This window comes from Zonotrichia leucophrys, chromosome 4 (assembly GCF_028769735.1).
Source record: "Zonotrichia leucophrys gambelii isolate GWCS_2022_RI chromosome 4, RI_Zleu_2.0, whole genome shotgun sequence".
NCBI lineage: Eukaryota > Metazoa > Chordata > Aves > Passeriformes > Passerellidae > Zonotrichia > Zonotrichia leucophrys.
In genome coordinates, this window is record NC_088173.1 from 60,326,486 (window position 1) to 60,350,369 (window position 23,884).

A 23,884-nucleotide genomic window follows, 5' to 3' on the forward strand; every position below is an offset into this window, starting at 1 on the left:
TAACCAGAGTTGCTGATTTAACTTCTGTTCCCTCTGCCTATTTCTAGCTTGCTCTCAGAAGCATCCCAAGTAAACCTACACCATCCTGTCCTCATTGTTTTCCATAAAACTCTTTTTCCATACTCAAAACTTTTTTCCATACTGGCAAGACCAAAAAGAAAGAAACAGAAGGGAGAGATTAATCCACATGCAGCTCTCTCCATCCATGTGCCAGCCCAGGCTCCATCCACATTGACCCTGCCAGCTTTAGGGGTTGTGAGTACTTTCTTGACCCCTTGGCCTTTCCTTCGTGGGACTAAAATGAAGAATTAACTGCCAGGGCACACCTGCAACTGGAGGATGAGTCAGCCCCAAGGGGCTGCTGAGTCAGAAGAACTGAAACTGCCACTGAAGTTGGAAAATGAGCATTCTTGTACAATCCAGTGCTAATGTCCAAGCAGGAAATAGAAATGAACTTTGGAATAGAAGTCAACAATTACCAATGAATAAAAATGGGAGGAATGCTACCAGAAGCCCTTCATTCTGGTGATGTCATGGTTCCCAAATGCCCTTCAGAAATGCAAATTGCCTACAATGTAATAAAAAGGGCATTTTCTAGAGTGTGCAGAGCTTGCATAGTTTAATTAAGCATAAACTAGGGTGACTCTTGAAAGGAAAATGATGTGGATTGCATTCTCTGAGTGACCTTGGGAAGGCATTTATAACTTTCTCTACACGGCAATTAAGTAAACTCACACTTCATATGCTATCACTCCTATCCTTTATTTAGAAAGATATTTTTTATTCTCTCAGATTCCCTGATCTCACATTGATTTATCTCTGTGCTTAGAAAATGTGATTTGTTTCCCTCAAGGTAACTAAACATTTGTCTACAGCCTCACCATCTCTAGTTTTCTAATCTCTACTTCAATATTACTTATATTAAACTTCTGGCACCTGCTTTCCACCAAATTCTACCTACTCTACTTCACTGACATGGCAAAAGTGGAATAAGGAGATGCCTATAGAAATTTCTCATCCAATCTTTCCAAGACCAACCTAGTGGCCTTCTCCGATGGAGTGACTGTGTCAATGGACAAAGGAAGGACTATAGATGCCATCTATCTGCATTTCTGTAAAGGCTTTGACACGGTTCCCCACTACAACCTTCTCTCTGCATTGGAGGGAGATGAATCTGATGAAAAGACTGTTTGGTGGATGAGAAATTGGTTGTATAATCACATCCAGAGGGTTGTGGACAATGGGTCAATGTCTGGATGGAGATCAGTGAGAACTGGTGTCCCTTAGGGTCTGGGACAAGTGCTGTTTAATATCTTCATTAACAACATAGACAATGCAATTGAGTGCACCCTCTGCAGGTTTGCCAAGGACACCAAGCAGAGTGGTGCTGTTGACACAACTGAAGGACAGAATGTTATGCAGAGGGACCTGGACAAGCTCAAGATGGAGGCTAAAGGAAATCCCATGAGGTTCTAGACCAGGTGCAAGGTGCTGTACCTGGGTCGTGGCAAGCCCCAGAATCAATACAGGCTGGGGGATGAAGGGATTGAGACCAGCCCAACAGAGAAGGACGTGGGGTCACTGGAGGTTGAAAAGCTGGACAAGAGCAAATAGTGTGTGCTTGAAGCTTAGAAAGCAAACTACATCCTGGGCTGCCAAAGTAAAGTGGCCAGCAGGCTGAGCGAGGGCATTCTCCATCCCTACTCTGCTCCAGTGAGACCCTACCAGCTTTGTGCTTCCCAGCGTGGGAGGGACATGGACCTGCTGGAGCAAATCCAAAGGGAGAAGGACATGGACCTATTGGAGCAAATCCATAGGAGTGCTACAAAATGGTCAGAGGGCTGGAGCATATCTCCTATGGAGACAATGAGAGAGTTGGTGTTGCTCAGCCTGGAGAAAAGAAGGCTTTGGGGAGACCTCACTGTGTCCTTTCAGTGCTTAAAGTAGGCCTATAAAAAAGATGGGGACAGTTTTTGGTAGGGCCTGTAGCAACAGGACATGGGGCAAATGGTCTTAAACTAAAAGAGCAAAAATTCAGAGTAGACGGAAGAATTTTTTTAAGATAAGGGTGGTGTAACACTGGAACAGGTTGCCCAGAGATGTGATGGATGCCCCATCCTTGGAAACATTCAAGGTCAGGCTGGACAGGGCTCTGAGCAACTTGGTGTAGTTGAAGATGTCCCTGCTGATGATGGGCGTGTTGGACTCCTCATCACAGAATTCTGGGGCAAGAATGGCAATGGCTTGTGGGGGAATAGGTACTGTGGGATAGATTAGGGGTTTGTGGTTGCTATTTGAGCTGCTTTCACAGCATTAGTGTCTTATTTTGTGGGGGATCTAACGTCATGTGGCCAGCTGGTTTTGTTGATTCCAAAGGTCAGTTTTGAAGTCCATTGGATCATCAGGCTTGCAGTTTCTCATAAAGGAGGCTGACTATATGGGGAATGCAAGATTTATCAAGTGCCTGGCTTGCTAGGAAGTAAAAATGAAACCCAACCAAGTGTTAACAGCTCAGCTCCATTGCTACTGAGATAGGGAGTGAAATAGAAATCTCAGTAATTCCTGGCTGTGAGCAGTGCTGCCAAGAGGGAGCAGTGGTAGCAGCTCATCTCTGTGGGCCAAGAGAGAGTGGGACTGAAGGCATGAGTGGGACTCTTACAGCTGTTCTTGCACATCTGCTTTTAGCTTGACCTTTCAGAATCACCCTGCTTTGTCTTCCCCTAGAAATTTGCAGAGGAGTGACCATCCTGCATTGTTCTTTAGGAATGCTTTTCTCTTGGTATCTTGCTATGATTTTCAAGGAGTAATAGATACTTTCCAAGGAAAATTTGAAGAATGTGGTAATGGGTGGAAAAAAAATGTTCACCTAGCAAGGGCAAAGAAGGCAGGGGAAGGTAGACAAGGAAACAGTGCTGATTTGCAACTGATGTTTGAGCTATGATGGAGTTTCAGTGAACCACACCACAAGGGCTGCTGACTCATAAAAAGGTGGAATACCCAAAAGGAAAGCAATGATCCCAGCAATTGCATCCCATTATGGTATGTCAGACATGTCTTTGATTGCGCAAGGCTATAATTAGTTACAGAGAGTTGTGCTGTTTCTGAAGAACAAAGAGGAAACAAAAGAATTACCCTCTGTCTTAGGGACTAGCAGGATCAATGGACAACACTCAAGGATTGCTTTAAATAAAGTGTATTCACTGTTGATAGATTTGCTTTTTTTTTCCATTTCAGAGTAAATGTCAATGATTCAGTAAAATTTAAGAAATCTTAAGATTTTGTTTTGCCCAGAGCAAAGATCTGAAAGTCTTGGAAGTAATTTTAGGGCTTGGTTCCTATTTACTCAGTATGTAAGAAATCCACTTAAGTATCTTAAGTATTTTTTTTAAATGATCTTGAAAATCAAGATCTCTTTACTTTGTGGTAGGAAAGAGCAGCTCAAGAACGAAACTCGCAGCAACAGCTGCATTGCTTACTTGCTAACACTAGATGGGGTGTAAGGAAAGAGTGAAGGGGAGAATCAGGGAACAGCAAAACCCTGGGAGTCCGAAGGTTTTCCTCAGCACAGAAGATTTAACTAATCTGAGCATGGCTTTCTCCACCTAGTCAAAAGCCAAACCCGATCATAAATAGGGGCTAAAGGACCCATTTGCCCACCCTGTCCATTCCTCTGGCAGTGTGGATCCTCAAAATGTGGATATTTTAACATGTGTGACACACCACTATTAGTCACATTAACTACATTTTATTCATATATTGAAAGAGTACATACACATGTCAGTAGCACAGATTGCATCAGCTCCTCTTTACTAAAAAAGCACAATGTATATACAATCTTAAAAGGCTCCTGCTGTAGCTAGTGCTATTAGATCAATGCTTATATAAACTAATGAACTTTACATAGATTTATGTATTTTAGAATACATTAAAAATTATCAGTGGCATGTTCTGTTATCCTTTTTCACTGTCCTGATGGTCTAACATTTCAATGAATTATGGATATGCATATTTTATTTACTGTTCAAAACAATTTCTATTACAGAATATAGGCAATGGAGACAAGCCCGTGGTTGCATTTAGAAAGGCAGAAAGGATTTTCAATGATTAGCAATTTCTGGTTTTATGCCTGTATCCTGCAGCTTTTCCTTGGGAGCAGGAAGAGCAGAACAAGGCTCTTTTTGAGGTCTTTCCTTTGTTTATTCCTATGAAAATTACCATAATCTTTTCTTAATTCAAGTGGTGCTTTTTGTCCTCCCTCTTAGCAGCTTTGGTGTCCTGTGCACGAGCTCAGCAGAGCAGGCAGGCCAGTGTCTGGCTCCAGGCTCTTCCTGAGGCTGGGAGGGATGCTGAGCTGGGCTTTCTGGCCAACCAACACAGCTACTCAACAGAAGCAGCAGCCTGCCCGCAGAATTAATTTCCCTCACTCTCTCCTGGTCCCATGTGAATGAGATAGACTCCTGTGCATCACTTTATCCTCTTTATTAAGCCTGTCTCTGCAGATACCATTTTAATTTAATCCAACTTGATAGCCAAGTCTCAAAATCCCCTTGGCTCTAGAAACAGTGCAATCTCCTGGTATTCAATACACAGGCCTTTTTCCAGCATCCTCTTGCTTCCCTTCAAGGATCCAATTTCTCTAAACTAGCTTTTCACTCTGACTGATGCCCCTTCCTGAGTGACTAGAACTCACAGTTGAGCCCTAAAAGAAAGTGCTGGTGCACTGAGAAATGCCATCCTCATCAGAATATCTAACTCTAGTGAAACTTTCATGCTTGACAGAAAAGCAATACAAAATGCTTTCCCACAACACAGGCTGAATAAACATTTTTTTGCCAGCCATATCCACTTTAAAAAGTAAACTGGTAGCACAGTAAGAAGTTGCATTCACCAGCAGATATGAGTATCTTTGTTTTGTCAGATTTGTTAGCTTAATCCTAGGAAGGGTATTGCTAAACCCTACTGCAGAGCATTGGTTTGCATCCACTGAACCACTGGGACTGACACCACACTGGGATTTGGCAGGCAGCACTCAGTATCTCAGAGCATGGGGTGGGCCAGGTGGCCACTGTAGCTAAAAACAAAACCAGGCTGAACATCTCTGTAGGAAAAAAAAAACCCTAACACATAATTGAAAATCAGGATGAGTTATGTCTCTGACAGGCCAGTAATAACTTCATTTCATAGCAGGGAGGCAAAAGTTGGGGAAGACTGTGACATTCCAGGTCACTGGTAGGTTATGACTCCTCATGGGAGTCCTTATACATAATCCTCTTCTGCAGCACACTCACTTCACACCCTGGATACTGGGAAGCCTGTGAGAACATCTCTGTTTGTGATCATAGACCATGCTTCACATGTCCAGGGGAAAAATGTGAAACTCACTCAGCAGAAGGATGGAGAGATAGGCCTAAGTGTGATGGAATAAAGGACAGTTTGCTTTGCTCCTCCTGCTTTATGCAAAACCTCCCTATTATCCAAGGCAGCAGTGCAACAGCAAAATATGATAAACAACCTAGTAGACTAAGTGGTATGGAAAGTTAAAGAAATATCTTGTGTAATTTAACAAGCAAGAGCTCTGATACCCAATTCTGTTGGGTAAGGGGGGCAAAGACTCTTTCCTGGAAGACAGTCCCTTGCTTGTTATCTTGAGAGGCTCTGTGTGCCAGGATTGCCCTGTTTAGGATAATTGAATGGCTTGGTCTGTAACCACCCAAAACAGCAGTGAAGCACAGTCTGCTTCAATGGATTGGCAACCTGGCAACAGCCTGGCCTCACCCACTGGAAATCCTTCCTGGAGGCAGGAGCAGCTCTAGTCTGAAACAGCTGCAACAGCTTGGTTTCAATGACTTGGTGATACTGAAGTCACAGTTAGACTTCAGCCAGAAGGAGGATTTCCCAACTACAACTTTGATGTCCCAAACCTGAATTTATTGCTAATGAGCTGTGCTGTGGGGGGAAGCACTTGATAATAAATCGCCTCACTGAGTACAGAGGAGCTACAGCATGGAGTGCATCAATGTCAATATGTGTTTCATCAAAGCTTAAGCCCTGACTTCTGGAATGAGAGCTCACAGCAGAATAACGGGTTAAACACCCAGAATCTACTGGGAATCATCAGGAAAAGTATGAATTAGGGCAAAATGGAATGGATACCTGGAATACCTATTAAAACAGAGAGTGGGTGCTCCTTGTAGTTGATTTGTTCATGGCATTATGCAGACCTCTGATATTTTCTGTCTGTATTAACTTGTTAAGATCTCACAGTCCTGAAGAGACGCATTCTTCCTAGCTACCCATTACTGTGGGCTGGGCTACTTGTTAGGCACAATTTATTGCTGAAAAAAAGTGAATAATGGTAGAAAAATAGCAATAGACTTTGACTCTCCCTTCAGTCTGCAATGAATTATAATGATGTCTTGGATTTACTGTGAACCAGGAAGAAAGATTTTGAAGAGAGAACTCAGCGTATTCTGGAATGTTCCTCTTTGCTTTTACAATTCATCAGCAACCACGAAGAAGAGGCTCTAAAATTAAAACTTACACTACTAAAATGTTACTTTAGGAGTCAAGATCATTATGCTTTGTATGGCTCACTCTTCATTTTCTTTATGAGATGTTCAACTCAAGGGAGTTTTCTGGATTAAATTTAGATCATTTTCTTGGATGTCAACATTAATTCTAATGCACTGCACTCCTCTTTGAATGACTGCAGATTGCAAAGTGTCTTTGAAAAAGGATAAAATGGACATGTCATGCAGTAACCAAGTAAATGCAGTCCCTGATTAATATGCAAGTTTGAAAAGTTCAGAAAATGTCATCATACTCCACAGGTGCACCCTGTTTTTGGAAAGGTCTCTTTTTGTTTTGTTTGTGTATAAATGTCATTCTACATAAATTTCACTCTAGCAGCTTTTCATAAACTCAAGTCAATGATGATATGTTCAAATATTTGAGTGTTCCCTTTAAAACTAGAGGCAAAGAAAAAATCTCTTCGATCTGTTGACACAGCTGTGAAAGACCGTGGTGCTTGCACGTAGATTTCTTTAAATAATCTGAATATCTTCTTTTCACCATCCCACTGGTAAATCTGGGAGAAGGTATAGTCACTTCCCAAGGCTAGGTAATAATTGTTCTTGAAGGAGAAAGGCTGCAGGGTCATGGCTCCTCGGGATGGAAGAGCCTGTATCTCCACGAACTGTTTGCTATTCCATTTCATAACTCTGGAGTCACCAATGAATCTCGTGAGTGTGATGTAAAGGTCATCTTGTATCCTGAAACTCTTCACAGCCAAGACATCTTCCATGTTGGGGATTTCACTGTGTGGGACAAACTTTTTGGAGGCTTTGTTCCACTGGAGTATAATGGGCACCTGGGAACGACTGGAGAGGATTAGATATGATTTCCCATCTATATCAAGAAACTCAGCATCAGTGTCCCTGAACCACTCGTGAAGAGACTGATACGAATAAAATCCTTTGTTATTCCACTTATACACTGTTGACAAACCTGCTTTAGAGCTATCTGCTATGACAAAAAACATTTCACTGTCTATCTCAAAAAGCTCTATATCATTTGGCTTGGAAATGCGAGATACTTCAATATCCTGGAATTTGACAAACTTCGTCCAGCTTTCATCAAACTTGTAAATGTGTGAGCCACCAAAGAGCTGTGCCACCACCACAAAGACTTGGTCACCAACAAGAACGGCTTTACATCCCACTATAGACTGACCTATTGCCCAAAGAGAGAAAACAGAACAACACATGCATTAGCACAGCACAAACCATGCCTTACACCACAGACATTATTACCAAATCACCCCTCCCCCTTTTTTAAACCTGAACCATCTCATAATTTTGTCTTCTGCTACATGCCATCAGAGTCTTTCCAAGCTTCTTGCTTCCCAGTAACTGGAGAGATGACTTGTCCCACCCTGTAATGTGTGCAAGTATGATGCACCATAAAATGCTGATTCCTTTTTATGCAAAATACTTTTTATTTCTCTGTTTGTTCAAACACATGGTCCCGAGCATCCAAAACAATTATTTAAGCTAAATGCAATTATTTTAAAATGACAAGAGTTTTTATTTTGCCATTCATCAGATATCTGAAATTCTCTTACTCTTGTAAAGTCTATATTTCCATCTTAAGTAGAAGAATGAAATATAGTATATTTTTCTTGTTGCAGAAGGGTTAGAGTCAGCTTTTTGCTACTGTACATAGAAATATTGATGCATCTTGTGGATATATCACCTGACAGCAGGATGAAAAAGATAAATCTAACTCTGTAGTTTGTGTTAGGTATTTTTGAGATTTTGTTAAACTAGAAATATTTAGCAATATTGCAGTTGCCAGATAGATCAGATCAGGTTATGATCTATCTTGAGAATGTCAAGTTACACTAAACAAGAATCACCTTAAAAAAGTAACAGTGAGACTATTACAATAGGTGTTGTTGGAAGCAGAGAGGAGCTCACAGAGGAATTCCTCTGTGAAGCGCTTAGTTAAAGTAGAACTATAGCTGCACAAGCTCCCCAGTGCATCCTAGGTCACTCACTACAGGAGATTCACCCTGGCTCCTGTGCTGGTCCCCAACCTGTGGCTCTCAGAGCTGCCTGGGATGCTCTGCCACCCTCTACACGCAGTGTGGGAGAGCTGGGAGTACCAAGGGATCGGCAGCACAGCCATCAATGGTCGAGCTGATCATCCACACTCCTTCTGATCTAACTCACTCAAAACACCAACTCCAGAAGAGCTTTCACCTGTCTCCTTCTGCACAGGACAGCAATGCTTTTCTCTTCATGCTCACTGTAAAGGCAACCTTGACAACTAGCTCAGCTCCATAAGCCCATGTTGTAAGGAGCTAAATTTAGACATCCAAATGCCAAGCATATGGTAAGTAGTGAAATTCTCTGTAGAGCTGGCTCCAGAGCTCTACAAAACACTCTTCAGGCTCTGCAGGAGGCTCTTTATGTGCCTGTGTCCCCTGGCAAAAATCAGGCTCGTGTACATTTCAGAGTCCAGAGGTCAAGCTCAGACCTTCCAGGAGCAAGCCCTGAGTGTGGAACTAGGACACAAGTCCCTTGCAGAAATGTCTCCTAATCAAATCATTCAGGGGAAGGTGAAATACACCCGGAAGTCTATATCTAGTGTTTGCTATCTTTGCAAATGAGTCAAACTCTCAATTTAATTTCCAGAGTTTTTCTAGGGCTCAGCCAGCTCTCTCTGGGCTGTTGACTTCTCAGTTCACATCCCTGGTACATATTTTACCCTAATCTACCAAAACACAATGAAACCTTAAAACCCAACATTTTTCATTTCCAAAATTTCCTGACAGAAGGGTAGCTTCTTGTAAGATGTTGTTAGTGACACACAGAGCTGATCTGAGGAGGTAAGTGCTTGCCTTTGTAGAATTCCACACCAGAGGAGGTCACAGCACACTCTATGTCTCCCAAAATATAAGGTAAAAAGTAATTGATCACACACAACAAGGACAGGAGGGAAAGGTGTTCCTTTGATAATTTAGCTCCTGAGCATTCAAAACCTCTGGCTTAGAGTATCTGGGAAATCAGGCAGCAGATAACAGCTTTGATGATGCTGTCTCTGCTGTCATGGTGCGACTGAGCACCACAAGTGTTGGTTAGGGACAGAATGGTTGTTAGAAAATCAGCATTAGAACATCACCTGGCATCCACACAGGCTTTTTGTTTGATCAGTAATCTGGCCAAGATGTTAATTGAGCATATTTGTAAATTGAGAGTAAATGCTGAAGCTTTACAACACCTTTCTTTAGGTAACAATCACAGTTTAAATATTTCTGTCATTTTCAGCTGTCTTCCTGGTCAGCTCACCCTACAAGCATCCTTCAGACCTGTCTCCTCCTACATGGAATAGATTCCTTTTATATTTTGTCTTGCAGGCACTTTGGCAAGAGCTAGTGCTCCTTCAGCTTCTGTTTTAACTTTCTGTGTGACTGAGGCAGTGAATGCTGAGCTGGGCCATGGTGTGACATTCATGGCAAGTGTTTGGGCCTTCAGAAAAATTTACAAGATTGGACAAAAAAGCCTAGTTTGTGTACCACAGTAAGGTTAAATGTGCATATATTAACAAGATGCATTGCTCCATGGAGTCACTCATGTCCAAACATCACTCACTTCAATCAGCCAAATTCAACAGAGATTCAGGACAAACCAAATAACCTGATCCCCTCTACAAATCTTATCCAGTCCATCAGTGAGTGGAATCCCAGGGTTCATATACCTGTGATATTGTCGTAACTCCTGAAATTCATTTCAATGTGATCCCACTCCAGCACCATGCAGTTCTCCATGCTGGGCTGTGCAATAGCTACAAACACATCATTCTTTGAGTTGAATGTATCCACTGAAACAGACTGGTAGGGCAAAATCTGGTGGACAACAAAATCTAGAAACATACATTTATAACAGTTAGGATATATCCTTGCTGGAAACACAAAGTGGTCACTGATTAGAATGATGTACACTGAAAAATGAGTGAAATGCTCTGGATTTTGTATAACACTATGATGGAAGTAGCAGTACTCATGCTAGGCACACACCAACAGGGAAAGTGTCTCCTGCTTTAGGTATCATGAGCTGTCCTCTGAAAATGTATTTGTCAAGGAAATCAAATATGTAAATAGTGAAATAATTCAGATTTTCCAGCCAGGCTGGCTACTATCAGTGAAATAGAGAAGTCTCTTTCCCCACAGCTGGAAGTTGCTCTCCCACCAAGTGAAATGGCCTTGGAAGAATCACATTCAAGCTGAGAGACAGTAACCACCAGCTGAAGTCCAATAACTTCTTAAGTCATGCAAATTTAATCACCAGCAATTTGTGTTATGCTAAACCAGGCAGAAAGTGAAATGATATCTGAAGTTTGCCTGGGGATAACCCCATTTTGCCTAGACCATAGACAAAATGGTGTAATCAAAAACTCAGTTAACATAATGTTTTATGGGGCATTATAATGTAGTTTAGGCATAAAATACAACCAACCTGAAAATTACTATCCAGTGGAAAACTTATACTAGACAATAAGACTGAGAAATTGGAGCAACCTGTAAAGATTAGGAGTGTAACTCCAGAATTAAAGACTTTTATTCTCAAAAATTTAGTGCCTTTGTAGACTCAATCTGAAAATTCACCCTGGGGTATGTCAGCAGTCACCACAGAGCCAGTCTGGGGCAAAGTGAGGAGACTTGGGTCCGAATTTGACATTTGACCAGACAGCTGTGCAAGATCTCTATTATCAGGAAAAAAAATGGTGTAGCAGAGCTGACAAAGCACTCAGGTCTAAAATGTGGTCAGAGGCTTGCACTGAAGTAATGTATGGATATAGATACGTAGAAAAGGAAAGGCATCTTCCCTATGATGGCATTTCTGTGCAGAACCACACACTGCTCTGCTTTTAGCTCCATTTGCTACACGCCTTCACCATGCACTCCTATGCTGGAAGGGCCTGAGCATCCAGGGATTTTGGTGAAATGGTAATTAAGTCCTCACTCAAGTCCCTTATTTTGGTGCATTATGAAATAATTGGTTCTGAATGAAGAACCCTCTGTTTCTGCATGCTTGAAAGCCTTGCCCTTGAGGAGTTACACTTGTGGAGAATAAAGATAGATGACTACCATTAAACAAACAGAGCAGATTCCACAGCTGTGAAAGAAATGACAGTCTTCATTCTTCGAGGGACTATTATAAACAGAGCTTGGGCTTGGTTCATAAATGCTGGTAGGCAAACAAGCAAGTTATCTTCATTCTCACTGGGAAGCTAAAAGGGCTAGGAAAACTGACACTGAAGTATGCAAAAAGTAAAACTGACCAGCTATAAAAGGATGGAGCAGGAGCAGATACAGTCACACAAAATAAAAATATTTTTTTAAATCTTGAAGAAAAAAACCCCAGAAAACTAATCCTGAAAAGACAGCTCTTGAAATCTGAACAGTTGTGAAACCCTTTGGGGGAATCTGTGAATTGAAACAAACCAGTCTGTATGTGAAAATGGGTAGGGAAATAATTTGTAATCAGTAAAAAGCAATAAATGCTGGTTTTAGCACCAGCTGGGAATACCAGGCTGTAATGTAGAAGAGGGTTACACAGTGAAAGTTGCCACCACATCAGGGTTGAAAAAAATTCTAATACAGTAAATACAGGACTGGGAGAGGAGCCCTTTTCCAATATCTTTATTTTTTAAGCCGGATCCCCTGGATGGGAGAGGGCAGAGGACACAGCCCTGCCTTCCCCCTGTGCTGCTGGCTGCATGAGCTGTCCCTCCCTGCCTCCCACCCAATGCACAGCTTGGCTCTCCCTGTCTCAAGACACGTGGTTTTCATGTTGCTTTCTGCTGACTGAGAGTGAGGGCGTCTCCCTGTCCTGCAGTCACTTATTGCCCCTCTGCTCCCTCTGTGGTTGAACTGGCATCATGGTGTCACAGGTGAGGGGCCCAACACTTTTATTGGGATGATTTTCCTTCTGGCAGCCCTTGCTCAGGCTGATCCCAGCACACAGGAGCACTGATGCCAGCACAGGAAAGGAGGAGAGTGCAGGGAACATAACAGGACACCAAGGAAAAATTAAAGTGATGGTCTGTTGGGGCAGCTGCTCCCAAACTGTATCCTGCCATTCAGTCCCACTCTGCTCACATCCCTTCTTCCCTGCAGTGGACATTTCTGCTCCAGGTGAGGCCACCCAGGGCCTGGGTGTGCCAGCAGGGAGTGTTACCCATCCCTTCCTTCTCCCAGCACAGGAGATCTCCAGCACAGGAGCAAGAATGGAGCAGTACCTACTAATATGCAAACTACCTCCCTTCCAGACAGCAGGGAAAGAGAAGACCAGCTCCAGAAGACAATCCCAGCTAGGTAAAGAAAGGGGAAACAAGCTTCCAAAGCTCAGTGAGATGATCCCTGCCTGCAGGTCAGGGCAAAGCAGGTCCCAGGCATGCACATGGCCAGTTTCCAGTGTTTGCAGTGGCTGTGGGAGCCCAAGGCCTGTTTTCCAGTCTCCTGAAAGTGAGCTACATGTTCCCCTGTGGTGCTCACAGCCACAGGACAGCCCCCTTACACGCTGTTGAGGAAGAAAGACAAGAAATGAAGGGAAATGGCTTAACCTGCTTCCATGATGCAAGCACTGAGAAATGGAAAAGACAGATGCTATCACAAAAAGAGTTAAAATGCAGGTCACCAATACTGTCAATCACTTTCTCTGTGAGGAAGCAACAGGACCATTTTGTACCTTGCCTTTTTATTTGAAGTTTGGCAGCACCTCTTTCCATCTCTCCTGTTACCATTGCAAACTGCAATGGTACTAAAGCAAACTGCTTTATTCCTACATCCTGCATCCAGCCATGCTCGACAAAGAGTACTGGAGACCAGAAATGATGGAAAGTCTGATCCCAGCTGGCAAAGGAGGGAAATACTATACTAAAGACTAACATGAATGAAAGAGTTTTGCAGAGTCCTGCCCACCACTGACTGGGAAGGGAGAATACACCTACAGTGTGTATTCTAAGCCTGTGACTAATGTATCCTCAAGGAAGGAATATGGGTGTATTTACACTCCCTTTGGATCTGGGGGAGGCAATAGCAGAGGGAGAAAACAGCAGTGGCCTGACACCACAAACCACCAAGGTCATAGAACAGAGTGTGACAGCCACATGCTGTGCTGTGGGCATTTGAGCAAATATTCAGCTGGGCAATCCTTGCCCCATGGAATGCCTTCAGTTCCCAAAAACTCTGCAGCACGTGGTGTTAGAATTATGCTTGGTGTAATTTCACTTACAGCAGACAAAGGGACAATGGAGCAACACTTTTTTCCTGGAGCAACTTTGCAGTGTCTGGGTACAAAAGAGTGACAGAGAGGGCTGGTAGGTCAGGGTAGGTTTGAGGATTGGGTAAGGCTCTCTCTTGTGCACTGTTAGTGCTGCACAATGGCTTAAACCAGACTGAAATGAAACAAAGCTCCTTTTACTTTGCATTGTTGTGTCTCAGTGATTCAGCAGATGTAGAAATGTAACTTTGGTGCTGTTCTAAACTTCATTGCTCTCCTGTGTTTGACATCCTTTCATGCAGCAGGTTATTGCACTTTTCCTCTACTGCTCTTCTGACATAATTTTGAATTCTCAGTTCATTCTCTTTTCCTTCACATATTGCCATCAAAGCACCTTTCATACCTTTCCCTGAAATTTCATTTTACATTACTAGTAATCACCTTTTCTCTTGTCTTTTAATAATAATGACTGACTTGATGACAGATGAGAACTTGCACACCTTTGATATGACTGTCTAGAAAAACGGCAGAGCGCTGACATCCTATTCAAAGAAGATGAAAAACAATACCCACGGCTGATATTTCCAGTTATATGATGTGACTACATTTAAAGATAGGTAACTGCAGCAGTTTTGGCATAAAATATAAGCATAATCACATGCAAATTTCTCTTTGCTCCCTTCAGCATGCTTTACATTACCTTAAAAAATAAAAAATCAAGATCCTATGCAAGACAGTAGTCAGAATATTATTGGACTTTTCAACTTAATGGAGTTCTGTGAAGAACTTCTGGCACTATTGCCACCATCTTTGATGCTAATAAATAATGATTTATCAAATAAAGATAACAGCTATAGCCTCATTTTTGAACTTATTTTCATTGCTTTCTGTGAAATACAGAGATTTTGGGAAGCTCATCTGCCATAACTCTATGGCTTTATTCCAGATAATAGAAAGCATTCTGCGATGAAAATTAAGCCACAAATTGAGTCATAATCAAGTCTTTTGGAATATGAATAGGCAGAGCTCTTCTCCCATTATCACTTAATCCAAACAAAAACTCAGCACGTACTTTGGCATCTAAATGTGATTTTCCCATTTTGTAACTTGTTCTAGTACTTGAAAGTGCTTTGTATGCAACCCTTTCCTCCCCCCAGGTCATGCTCATAGAAGTGAAAGGGCATTATCTAAACTTCTGATATTTAACCATTTGTAGTGTGCTTAGAAATATACATTCTGAATACCTGTAGTGGTGCATTCATAATCAAAACTTGTCACATCATTTAACTTCTTATCCTGATATTCTGCTGGACCAATACACAGGACATCAGAAACAGTGGAATTTGTCATCTTTAACCACAAAAACAACCACTTGGCTTTGCAGTCACACTCAAATTTATTTCCCCTTAAATCTCTAAAAAAACACACAGAAATAAACATATTTGAAAAGGTTGATAGCAATATGAGTACTACAGAACTGTCATCACCTTGACATGCTGAATTTCAAAATATCTGAATATCCTTGAATTGTTCTGAACTGAAAGCAGGGAATTTTAAGTTTTATCTGGACTCCTTTATCGTGAGCTCTCTTTCACTGGGCTTTTTGAAAAACCATTGCGTTTTATGGTCATCTATAATCATAGCAATGGAGCACTGTGTGATTCATGTTAAAGTTACTTTTTTGGTAAGCTTTCCTAGGATGAGGACTGTAGTGTGTTACATCCTGACGTTCAGGCTGTCTGCTGCAGGCCTCCTTTGCACCATTCACCACTGACACAGAGAATTCCCCTTCCTTCACTGAACTGTCCCAGTGCTGCTGCTTGACAGAGCAGCCTTGCAGACACAAAATACAGATGGAAGACTTGCATTTTTGGAGTCGCTGCTGAGGTAGAGTCAATTTAGCTTCTTCCTGCTCATGCATGTGCAATTTCAGCACTGTACTTGTTCTTTGATCCTTTGGCAATTTCTGTGGCTTAAGATTTTACTTTGCTGTTTGAAAGAGCCAGGCCAAAAATAGGGGAATCCTAGTTACACAGGGAAATGCTGATAGAATGTCAGCAAGGTGCTACAACTGCACAGAACAAGGAAAAGAAGGGGGTTTTTTTAATTAATCCCTTGTACTAAAATAATCTCAGGGAATATGTAACAATAATAGGAAAATATGTTCAGAGAAATTGTCATTTTAAAATTCATTGTCTCTCTGTCTCTAAAACACAACTTACAAGACAGCAGAAAGAAGTACAATAACACAAACTATGTACAGCATCACGAGAAGCAGCAGTGATTTAAGAAATAGCAGTTACTTTAGGAGAGTCTATCAAGCAAACAATTATACAATGAAAAACAGCTAGAACAAAAAAATACACTTTCTGTGTAGATACCAGATACTGCACAACACACCCAGAACCTAAAACTGAGAGCAAGAGTGACAGAAGCAGTAGAAAGATTCTCATTACTTACAGTTCAATTAAAGAATCTAAATCGCTGAAGACATCCCTTGGCAAAGCTTTGAGGTGGTTATTTGCCAACGAACTAGAAAAGAAAATGAGAGTTTGTACCATTGCTATCTCTTACCTTGCAATTCTTACCAAGTTTGAACTCACAGGTTGTTAATTATCCAGTGCTGTCCAGCCACTGGCACTGTTAGAAGTTACCAGAAACAGGCATTAATTATTCTCATTCAAGAATGGAGATTGCTTGAGGTTCACATGAAAGTAAAATATTTCAAACCTTTTATTTTTTTCCCAGGTGCAAATGTAACCCACCGAGCAATCACTGAGCACACGGGAAGGAAGCAGGAATGTTAATCATGAGTAGGCAGTGTGGTGGTACCAGCCCAGCACTGGGGGTACCAGGGGCACCCCAGACCCAGCTGTGCCTGCTCACAGGCAGCCCAACGTGTGGCAGGCAAGAATTGCTCCAAGGCTGGTTCTTAATTTATGGAAAGCATGTTGTTGACAGCAGCAGGAAGCTGACACAGAGGGAAGAGAAATTTTCTGTGTAGCAGGAAAACTAGTGGTCTCCCAGGAGAGTTTTGTTCAATTAGAAATTACTTTATCAAATGTTAAATAACTTACAGATGGGTCAGGTCACGAAGGCCACGAAATGCATTTCTTGAAATGGTTTCGATTTTGTTTCCTTCAATAAATCTAGGCCCAAAAAAAAGAATTTTAAAATACTTTAAGTAACATTATTATTAGCATCACTGTGCTTTAAGCTATGGTTGCCAGATGCAGCATATTTCTGGGCAGGCCCTTCAGACTGAAAGGTGGGAAGTCTCAGTGGAGCTGCTCATGTTCCCTTTTCCCCTTTCCTTGGGCAGGCTGCAAGGAACAATGCAAGTACCTGGCATCACAAGGGATGGCACATGACCCAAATGCCCAGCAGAAATGGAATAAAGTGAACAAGGCAAAAAAAATTCCTCTCTTGGTAATCCTCTCAGGATGTGTTGTGCGAGGCAAGAGTCCTGTGTAGGAGGAGAGAACACAGGAGAACCTCCTGAGGCAGAAGCTAAAGTCCTAACTTCCCCTCCCCAGATCAGCAGCATTTTCAAAGCAGCAGGCAGCACAGAGGTGCCAGGGTTGCCCAGGCTGCAGAGCTGCTCTGCTGGGTCCTGCTCCCATGGCTGTATGTACACACTCAGTGCCACCTCCGTGCCCACACAGTCCTGACTTGAACTGCACACGTTTGACACCCACACAAACAGCAGGACCACTGCCTTGGCTCAGGTCTGGCTGCTACAGTTCAGCTCTGTCCAGCTGGGACATCTCCTCTGCAGGCTGCCAGCTGCACACAAGTCATGGCCCTGTGCACTGGGGGAATAATGCCAGGCACATATCGATTCCAGCAGCACCCTGCTCCTCCTGACTCCTGCACGTCAGCATTTCAGTAAAGAGCTGATATTTGAGCGTCTTGACCCCTGAGCACTTGAGGACACATCCCCAAATACACCATGATCCCTGCAAAGTGATTGCAGCCAGGTGGCCATCAAGATATTGCATGGTACAGCTATACCTGGATGAAGAGAACTGTATGCTGACTTTATGAAAGGCTTATGAGATGAAAGTGCCTCCCTTATTCCTAAGCTCTGTTTGCCCTGCAGAGAAGTTAGAGGGAAAATGCTATGATACAAGGTCTCTTCTCAAGTAAGTGATAATGGGATGAAGTGCTCCTGGTTCTGCAGTTTAGGTGTAGGAAATATCCTTCATGAAGTGACTGGGACCCTGACTGCAGGCAAAGGGTGCAGATGAGAAAGTGTTGTGCCTGCATGGGAGATGTTAGAGACAGGCCAGCCCTTCAGGGCTGTGTGGAGCCACAAATTCAATCCACAAGAGCAGAGAGCCACCGTGCCTCCTGACACCCTCACTGGCAGCTGGCATCCCTGCACAGCACCAGCTCAGTGATCCATGCAAATAAACAAGGCTGCACTGCTGCAAGCTGGGAGTCAGGAATTAGACAGGTTCTTGAATCACCAAGCCTGGTCTCCAAGAGATGCTGCTCTGGGAATTCCAGTCAGTTCACCAGCAAAGCTCTCATCTTTATCAGACCTGCCTTACCCAGACTGTACAGAGTCATTTTCAGGGTGCACTGAATGCCATTATGAGAGCTGCAAGAGCAGCAGGACACAGCTGGAGGTCTGTTATCTATATATAGGTACCAGCTGTGGGTGCTCCCCAGCTGCTCTTCGGCCAGAGACTTTGGCTTTGTACACACAGACCCTTGCCATTCCTGTTTGTCAGTCAGGTTTCCTTCTTCTTTACAAAGTCTGGTCCTGATAACTAAGAGACATGAGTTATGGAAGCTGTACTGGTTATACTGGCTGCATGGCCAAAGAAACAAATCACAGAGAACGGCCACTCACAGCCAGCACCCAAAGGGTGGAGGGGTGATTTGCTGGGAAGAGGAAAAGCTCTATGGAATTGGCAGAAAAGGCAACCACAACCATTAACTGAGACCACTTGTTCAGCTGCTGAAAGAATTTGAAACTCTAAGGCTTTACCAGTCTTCATCCTGCTCCCTGGCTGGCAGCTGGTGGTCAGGGACAGGGTTTTGCCCTCTGGCTCTCTGAGGAGGGCAGGGTGTTTCATTCAGAAGGGGTCTGGTTGCAGTGACCAGCACAACCACCACAATGTGTGCTATGCTGCCAGGACAAACCCATCAGCACTGGAAAGCAGGCTGCTAATGGTACGACAGAAAATGGTTTCCTCCTTTTTACAAACTACTGCAAATAATTTTTTCACTGTAGACACAAGGAAAAGAGAATGCTTAGATAACTTGCTATCTCTGAAAAATCCAGATGTAGCTGAATAATGGATTTTAGCATATACCATTTACCATTATCTGCAAATTCCATTGTTGGCTACTCCACATGCACCAGACTATTAACCCTGAATACACCCCATCATAATATCTATTTGCCTTCAAGATTTAACAAGAGTCAGTTTTATGAGCATTGGTCTTCCTGTAAAAAGGTTTTCCACAGCTACATTTCAGCTTGGAAAGATGGGTGGAATAAGCATTTTTTTCAGGTCATACTCATAGTTTCAAACACACCAGGTCATACCGAGTAACACAGAGAAATGTTGTCCTTTGGAGTGTGAAGGGAGGACAGCCTTGCACCAGGTGTAATACTTTTTTTAAAAAGAAATAAGGGTGAACTAAAAGTAAAAAAAAATAAGGACCAGAAAAAGAATGTAAAAATCAACTAAGTGAATGATATAAGCAAAAGGAGAGTTAAATAATTTAAAATAATAATATAAATAATTACAATAATTTCTATTATATGAAATGTATGTTTATATATTTGTGTATTTATAATTAATTACATAAAGATAAATTCTATGGGCATTAAATAGGGTATCAGGAAAAAGGAAAAGTAAGACACAAAAGCTGGGAGAAGAGAAGCAGAATCAGGGTTGTTCAGGGCAGTACACCAATATTTGCAATTCCTGCTCAGGCTGCCCATAGATGAGAACAGGCTGCTCCACCTCTTGCCTGAGATTCTACCTCTTGACAGGGGTAGCACTGTTCTGGAAAGCCCAGGCAAGCTCTTGCTAAGCAATGCCTTTTTGGTGTGCTGTAATTGCACAGAGATACCTGGTATTGAAGGCATCTTTTAAAAATGCACTGTAACACCTGAAAAATCGTCAGCCACCATAAAGAATATGTGCACAGGAGTGGAACATAAATCCTTCAGCTCCCCTGCTCTTGGGAATAACAGTAAAGACCAAGATTCTGCAGCAGGAGTCTTGGCAACTTATCAAAACATCTTTATTTATAAAGGACATAAAATACCAAACTTACAGGTATTCTAGATGAAAGAGACCAGCAAAGGCATCATCTCGTATAACAGTGAAGGAGTTGGAGTTCAGCAAGCTGAAAATGGAGAGCAGGCATTAGGAAAGCACATTAAAACTTGACACATTGGATTATGCCTGTTGTGTTTATTGCCCATGACCAAACTAATCTTACTGACCTGAGCTCATATCACCCCCCCAATGCAGCACACATAAAATACTGTGGAATGGTCTATTGAAAAAAAATTAAAGGCATTACACGATGGTAGTTAATGTCCACTACTCCCCAGGAAAAATGTGCCATTGACCTTGGCTAAATGTAACCTGGTCCTCAACTCAATGGTCCACTGAGCAGAACAAGCCATCATTAGATGGCAGGTCTGCTGAGTGTGGCTCGTCACCCCTCCAGCCCCACTGACAACCTCTAAGGGTCCACCTGAGCAGCATCCTCGGCTCCCAAGCACCAGCTCTCATTTATGCATCCTCTCTGGGCCAGCACTCACTCACTCCATGCTCCAGGGGGATGCTCTGAGCCTGACCTGCAGCCTGGGAGGACAGCAGCCAGTCTGGCAGCTGGAACCACAGACATGTCCAAAGCACAGAGACAGAGAATCCAGCTGCACTGCTGCCTCCTGCAGGCGCTGCCTTGCCCTACTCCTGTGTGAACTTCAGGGACAAACATGTCAGAGCTGCCCCAGAGAGGCTGCCACCTGAGCCAGCACAAGAGAGCCAGGGAGAAGGAGGTGATGGAGGCTTTGCCAGCAAACTTCATTCCTCATTGTATTAATGCACAACAGTGGACAATCTCCAAAGGTTGATGTTCAAAGGCAGAGAGGGCAATCGCCTTTCAAGAAAACAATAAAACTTCTAGTTTGGTCTAAAATATTAACACTACTCAGAAGAAATAATTTTTGGAAAATCTCAGAGCTTTCCCTATGAATGAATATGTCTGCACTAATTGCTTTATTAGAGCAACTGATTAATCTTCCTTTTGTATGGTTTTAGGCATTTTACTAAAATTAATTTAGAAGACTAATGAACATGAAATGCAAACTTTCCCTGTGATCCCTGGATATTATGCTAATACTAGACAAATGCTCCTTAAATTATCCCAAAGAAATCTGACAAAGATGAAGACCACCATCAAAAATAAATCCTTGCATTACTATTTTTACCATGATTACTGCCACAGAAAACATTGTCCTGAGATGCCCATGTGCATGCAGCAGCTCTTGTGTTATTATGATGCCATGTGCTATGCATGCAGCTCCTTGTTATTAGCTATTTTTTCTCATGTTTTAAGCAAAAAGTTACAAATTACACTAAACAAGTGCAATTTGTAACTTTGTAATTTTGAGTGCCCAAGGTGGTGGTTACCACCTCTTTCTCCTACATCTGACTTACCACATAAAGTGACACGAGCAACTTCTGCCTTCCTCAATAACCCACCTCTGCCCCACCACCCTACTCACCCCAACATCTCCAGAAAATCTGCTGCAGCTAAGGAAAAGGGACAATCTTCATCTGCTCTTCCTCCCTCTTCCTAGTACCACCATCCAAATCAAGCTAGATTCCCCCCATCTCTAATTTTCCACCCACAGAATTTCCACCACAGAAATCCATGGATTTCTTCCTTTCCTTCCCAGCTGGCACAGGTCACTGTTAGCCACCATTTATTGGTGGGCAAGGTCCTCGTGCCCTCTGCTGGGGGCTCAGTGCTGACCCCCAGCTCTCACAGAAACTTGGTTTTGGGAACAGTTCCACGCTAAAGGAGGTGAAGGCTTCTACCCCTTGCTTTGCCCACTTCCCCCCAGCTTTCTGCATGGAGTGCTGCTCCTCTCAGAAGAAGACAGGCCTTTGAGTCAAAGGAGATGGGGAGCCCAAGCAGAGGAGCCTCAGCAGCCAGACACCTTTAGAGAAGTGTCTACCTCCTGCTACGAGCAGTTTTAACATCTAGTTATGTGGCGAGCACTCAGCCTGGGTTTCTGGCAGGCTTTGGATCTTTTTGCTGAGTTTCTCTTTGCAGTGTATCTGTGCCTGGGGGGTCAGTCAGTCCTATGGGGTGGAGGTGTGGAGGACCTGCCTGGTGTCAGGCATTCCGGACGGGCTGCACTGGGCTGGACAGGACGCAGGCTGCTGCTCAGCCTTGCTGCAGACTGCCAGGGAACTGAGTACCCAGGCTCCCCAGGGGGCTGTACCGCAGTCTCTGTATCTTCCCTGCTGCCTCCCAGGACAGCTAAATTAAGCAAGTTTGCTCAAGCTCCTGGAGCAGGAGGCACACACCTAACTGCAACATGGGCACGACCAAGCAGCTGGCCTGGGTCAGGAAGGAGGGATGGATGGCTGCTAAGTGCTGGGAGCTGGAGCACTGTCTCCTGGACAGAGGAGCGCTGGGTCAGAAGGCATCTGAGGGGCCACCCTCCAAGTGGCACAATGAGTCGTGCTGCAGACAGCACCAGCACTGCACACACAGAGGATTGATTCCCTCTGAAGTGCGTCCTGGCAGCCTCTGCTCACCCCATTGTGCCCACTGTGTCACAAAGCCAGTGAGAGACTCCTGGGCACAAAGTGAGCGGGAGTGAGAGCCAACACCACATAACTCTAGAGGACAAAACTCAGCCTTAAACTTACTAAAGCTGAAGTTAAAAAAAAAAAAAAAAAAAAAGAAAAGAGGAACTTAGGGCATCATAAAACAATTTCCCCTCCTTTAGTAACTAAATATACATTTTATGAAGTGGTTTCTGAGCAGAAAATGCATCCCTGAACAGAAATGTTATGAAACAGCAGCTATACTGGGGGACTGTGCAAGCTGTCTTCTCCCGTGTTCTCCCTTTCCACAAGAGAGAGGGAACTCTATCCAGGAGAAACGGAGAGGCTCTATGCTTAAAGGGACTCTATTTAGGAGGAAGGGGTGAAGTGCTACTTGGCCGTGCTCCTTCCCAGTGCCATACTTACAGCAGCTGCAGGGAGGGCAGGTGGGAAAACATCCTGTCCTTCACTTCGGAGAAGGTCCCGTTGACCAGGCTCCTGGAAAAGAGATGTCCCCATGAGGCGGGAGCGCCCCGCAGCCCCGGCCGCCCGTGTCCCCCGCGCGGGCCCCGCACTCACAGGGAGCCCAGGCCGGCGGGCAGGCTGCGCGGCGCCCCCGCGGCCCCCACGCACAGCGCCGACTCCCGCCAGCAGCTGCAGGGCGGCCCGCAGCGCGGCGGGCGGCGCGGGGCGGCGGGCGGCGGCAGCGCCAGCAGGGCGGCGGCGGCGCAGAGCGCGGGCAGGAGCCGCAGCGGCACCGCCATCGCTCCCCGCCCGCACCGCCGCTGCCCGCCGGCCGCTCCCGCCGCGCCCTGACATCAGCGCGGCGCCGCCTCCGCTGCGGCGCCGGGACGCGGAGCGGGAGGGAGGGAGGGGGCACCCGCGGGCGGGGCGAGGCGAGAGCGGCCGGGGCGCCGAGCCCTCCGCTCCCCGCAGCAATAGAGGCAAAGGGCCCGCGGGAGGCCCCCCTGATAGCGCCAGGGTGATGCTCCCTCCGATTTCCTGGGCTAGCATCAGAGGTGCTGGAGCGTGTCCAGAGAAGGACAGCGAAGCTGCTGAAGGGTTTGGAGCACCAGTCCTACGAGGAGAGGCTGAGGGAGGTGGGGGTGTTTAGCCCCGAGAAAAGGAGGCTCAGGGTGGGATTTATTGCTCTGTACATTTAACGGGAAGGAGATTGTAGTGGGATGGATGTAGTCTTTTTTCCCAGGTAGTAAGTGATAGGACAAGAGGAAACGGCCTCAAGTTGCACCAGAGGAGGCTTAGATTGGTATG

The 23,884-nt window shown here is 44.1% G+C and overlaps 1 protein-coding gene across 1 annotated transcript; it reads right to left on the reverse strand.

The window, feature by feature from the left end:
* Window positions 1-3,723: 3,723 nt before the first annotated feature.
* On the reverse strand, window positions 3,724-23,376 carry LGI2 (leucine rich repeat LGI family member 2). Its single transcript, XM_064711897.1, has 8 exons — window positions 23,192-23,376; window positions 23,039-23,110; window positions 20,091-20,162; window positions 16,865-16,936; window positions 16,248-16,319; window positions 15,032-15,201; window positions 10,261-10,425; window positions 3,724-7,731 (listed from the first exon to the last, which is right to left on the reverse strand). The coding sequence occupies exons 1-8, from the start codon at window positions 23,374-23,376 to the stop codon at window positions 6,914-6,916; spliced, it is 1,626 nt and encodes a 541-aa protein (XP_064567967.1). The 3' UTR covers window positions 3,724-6,913.
* Window positions 23,377-23,884: the final 508 nt, after the last annotated feature.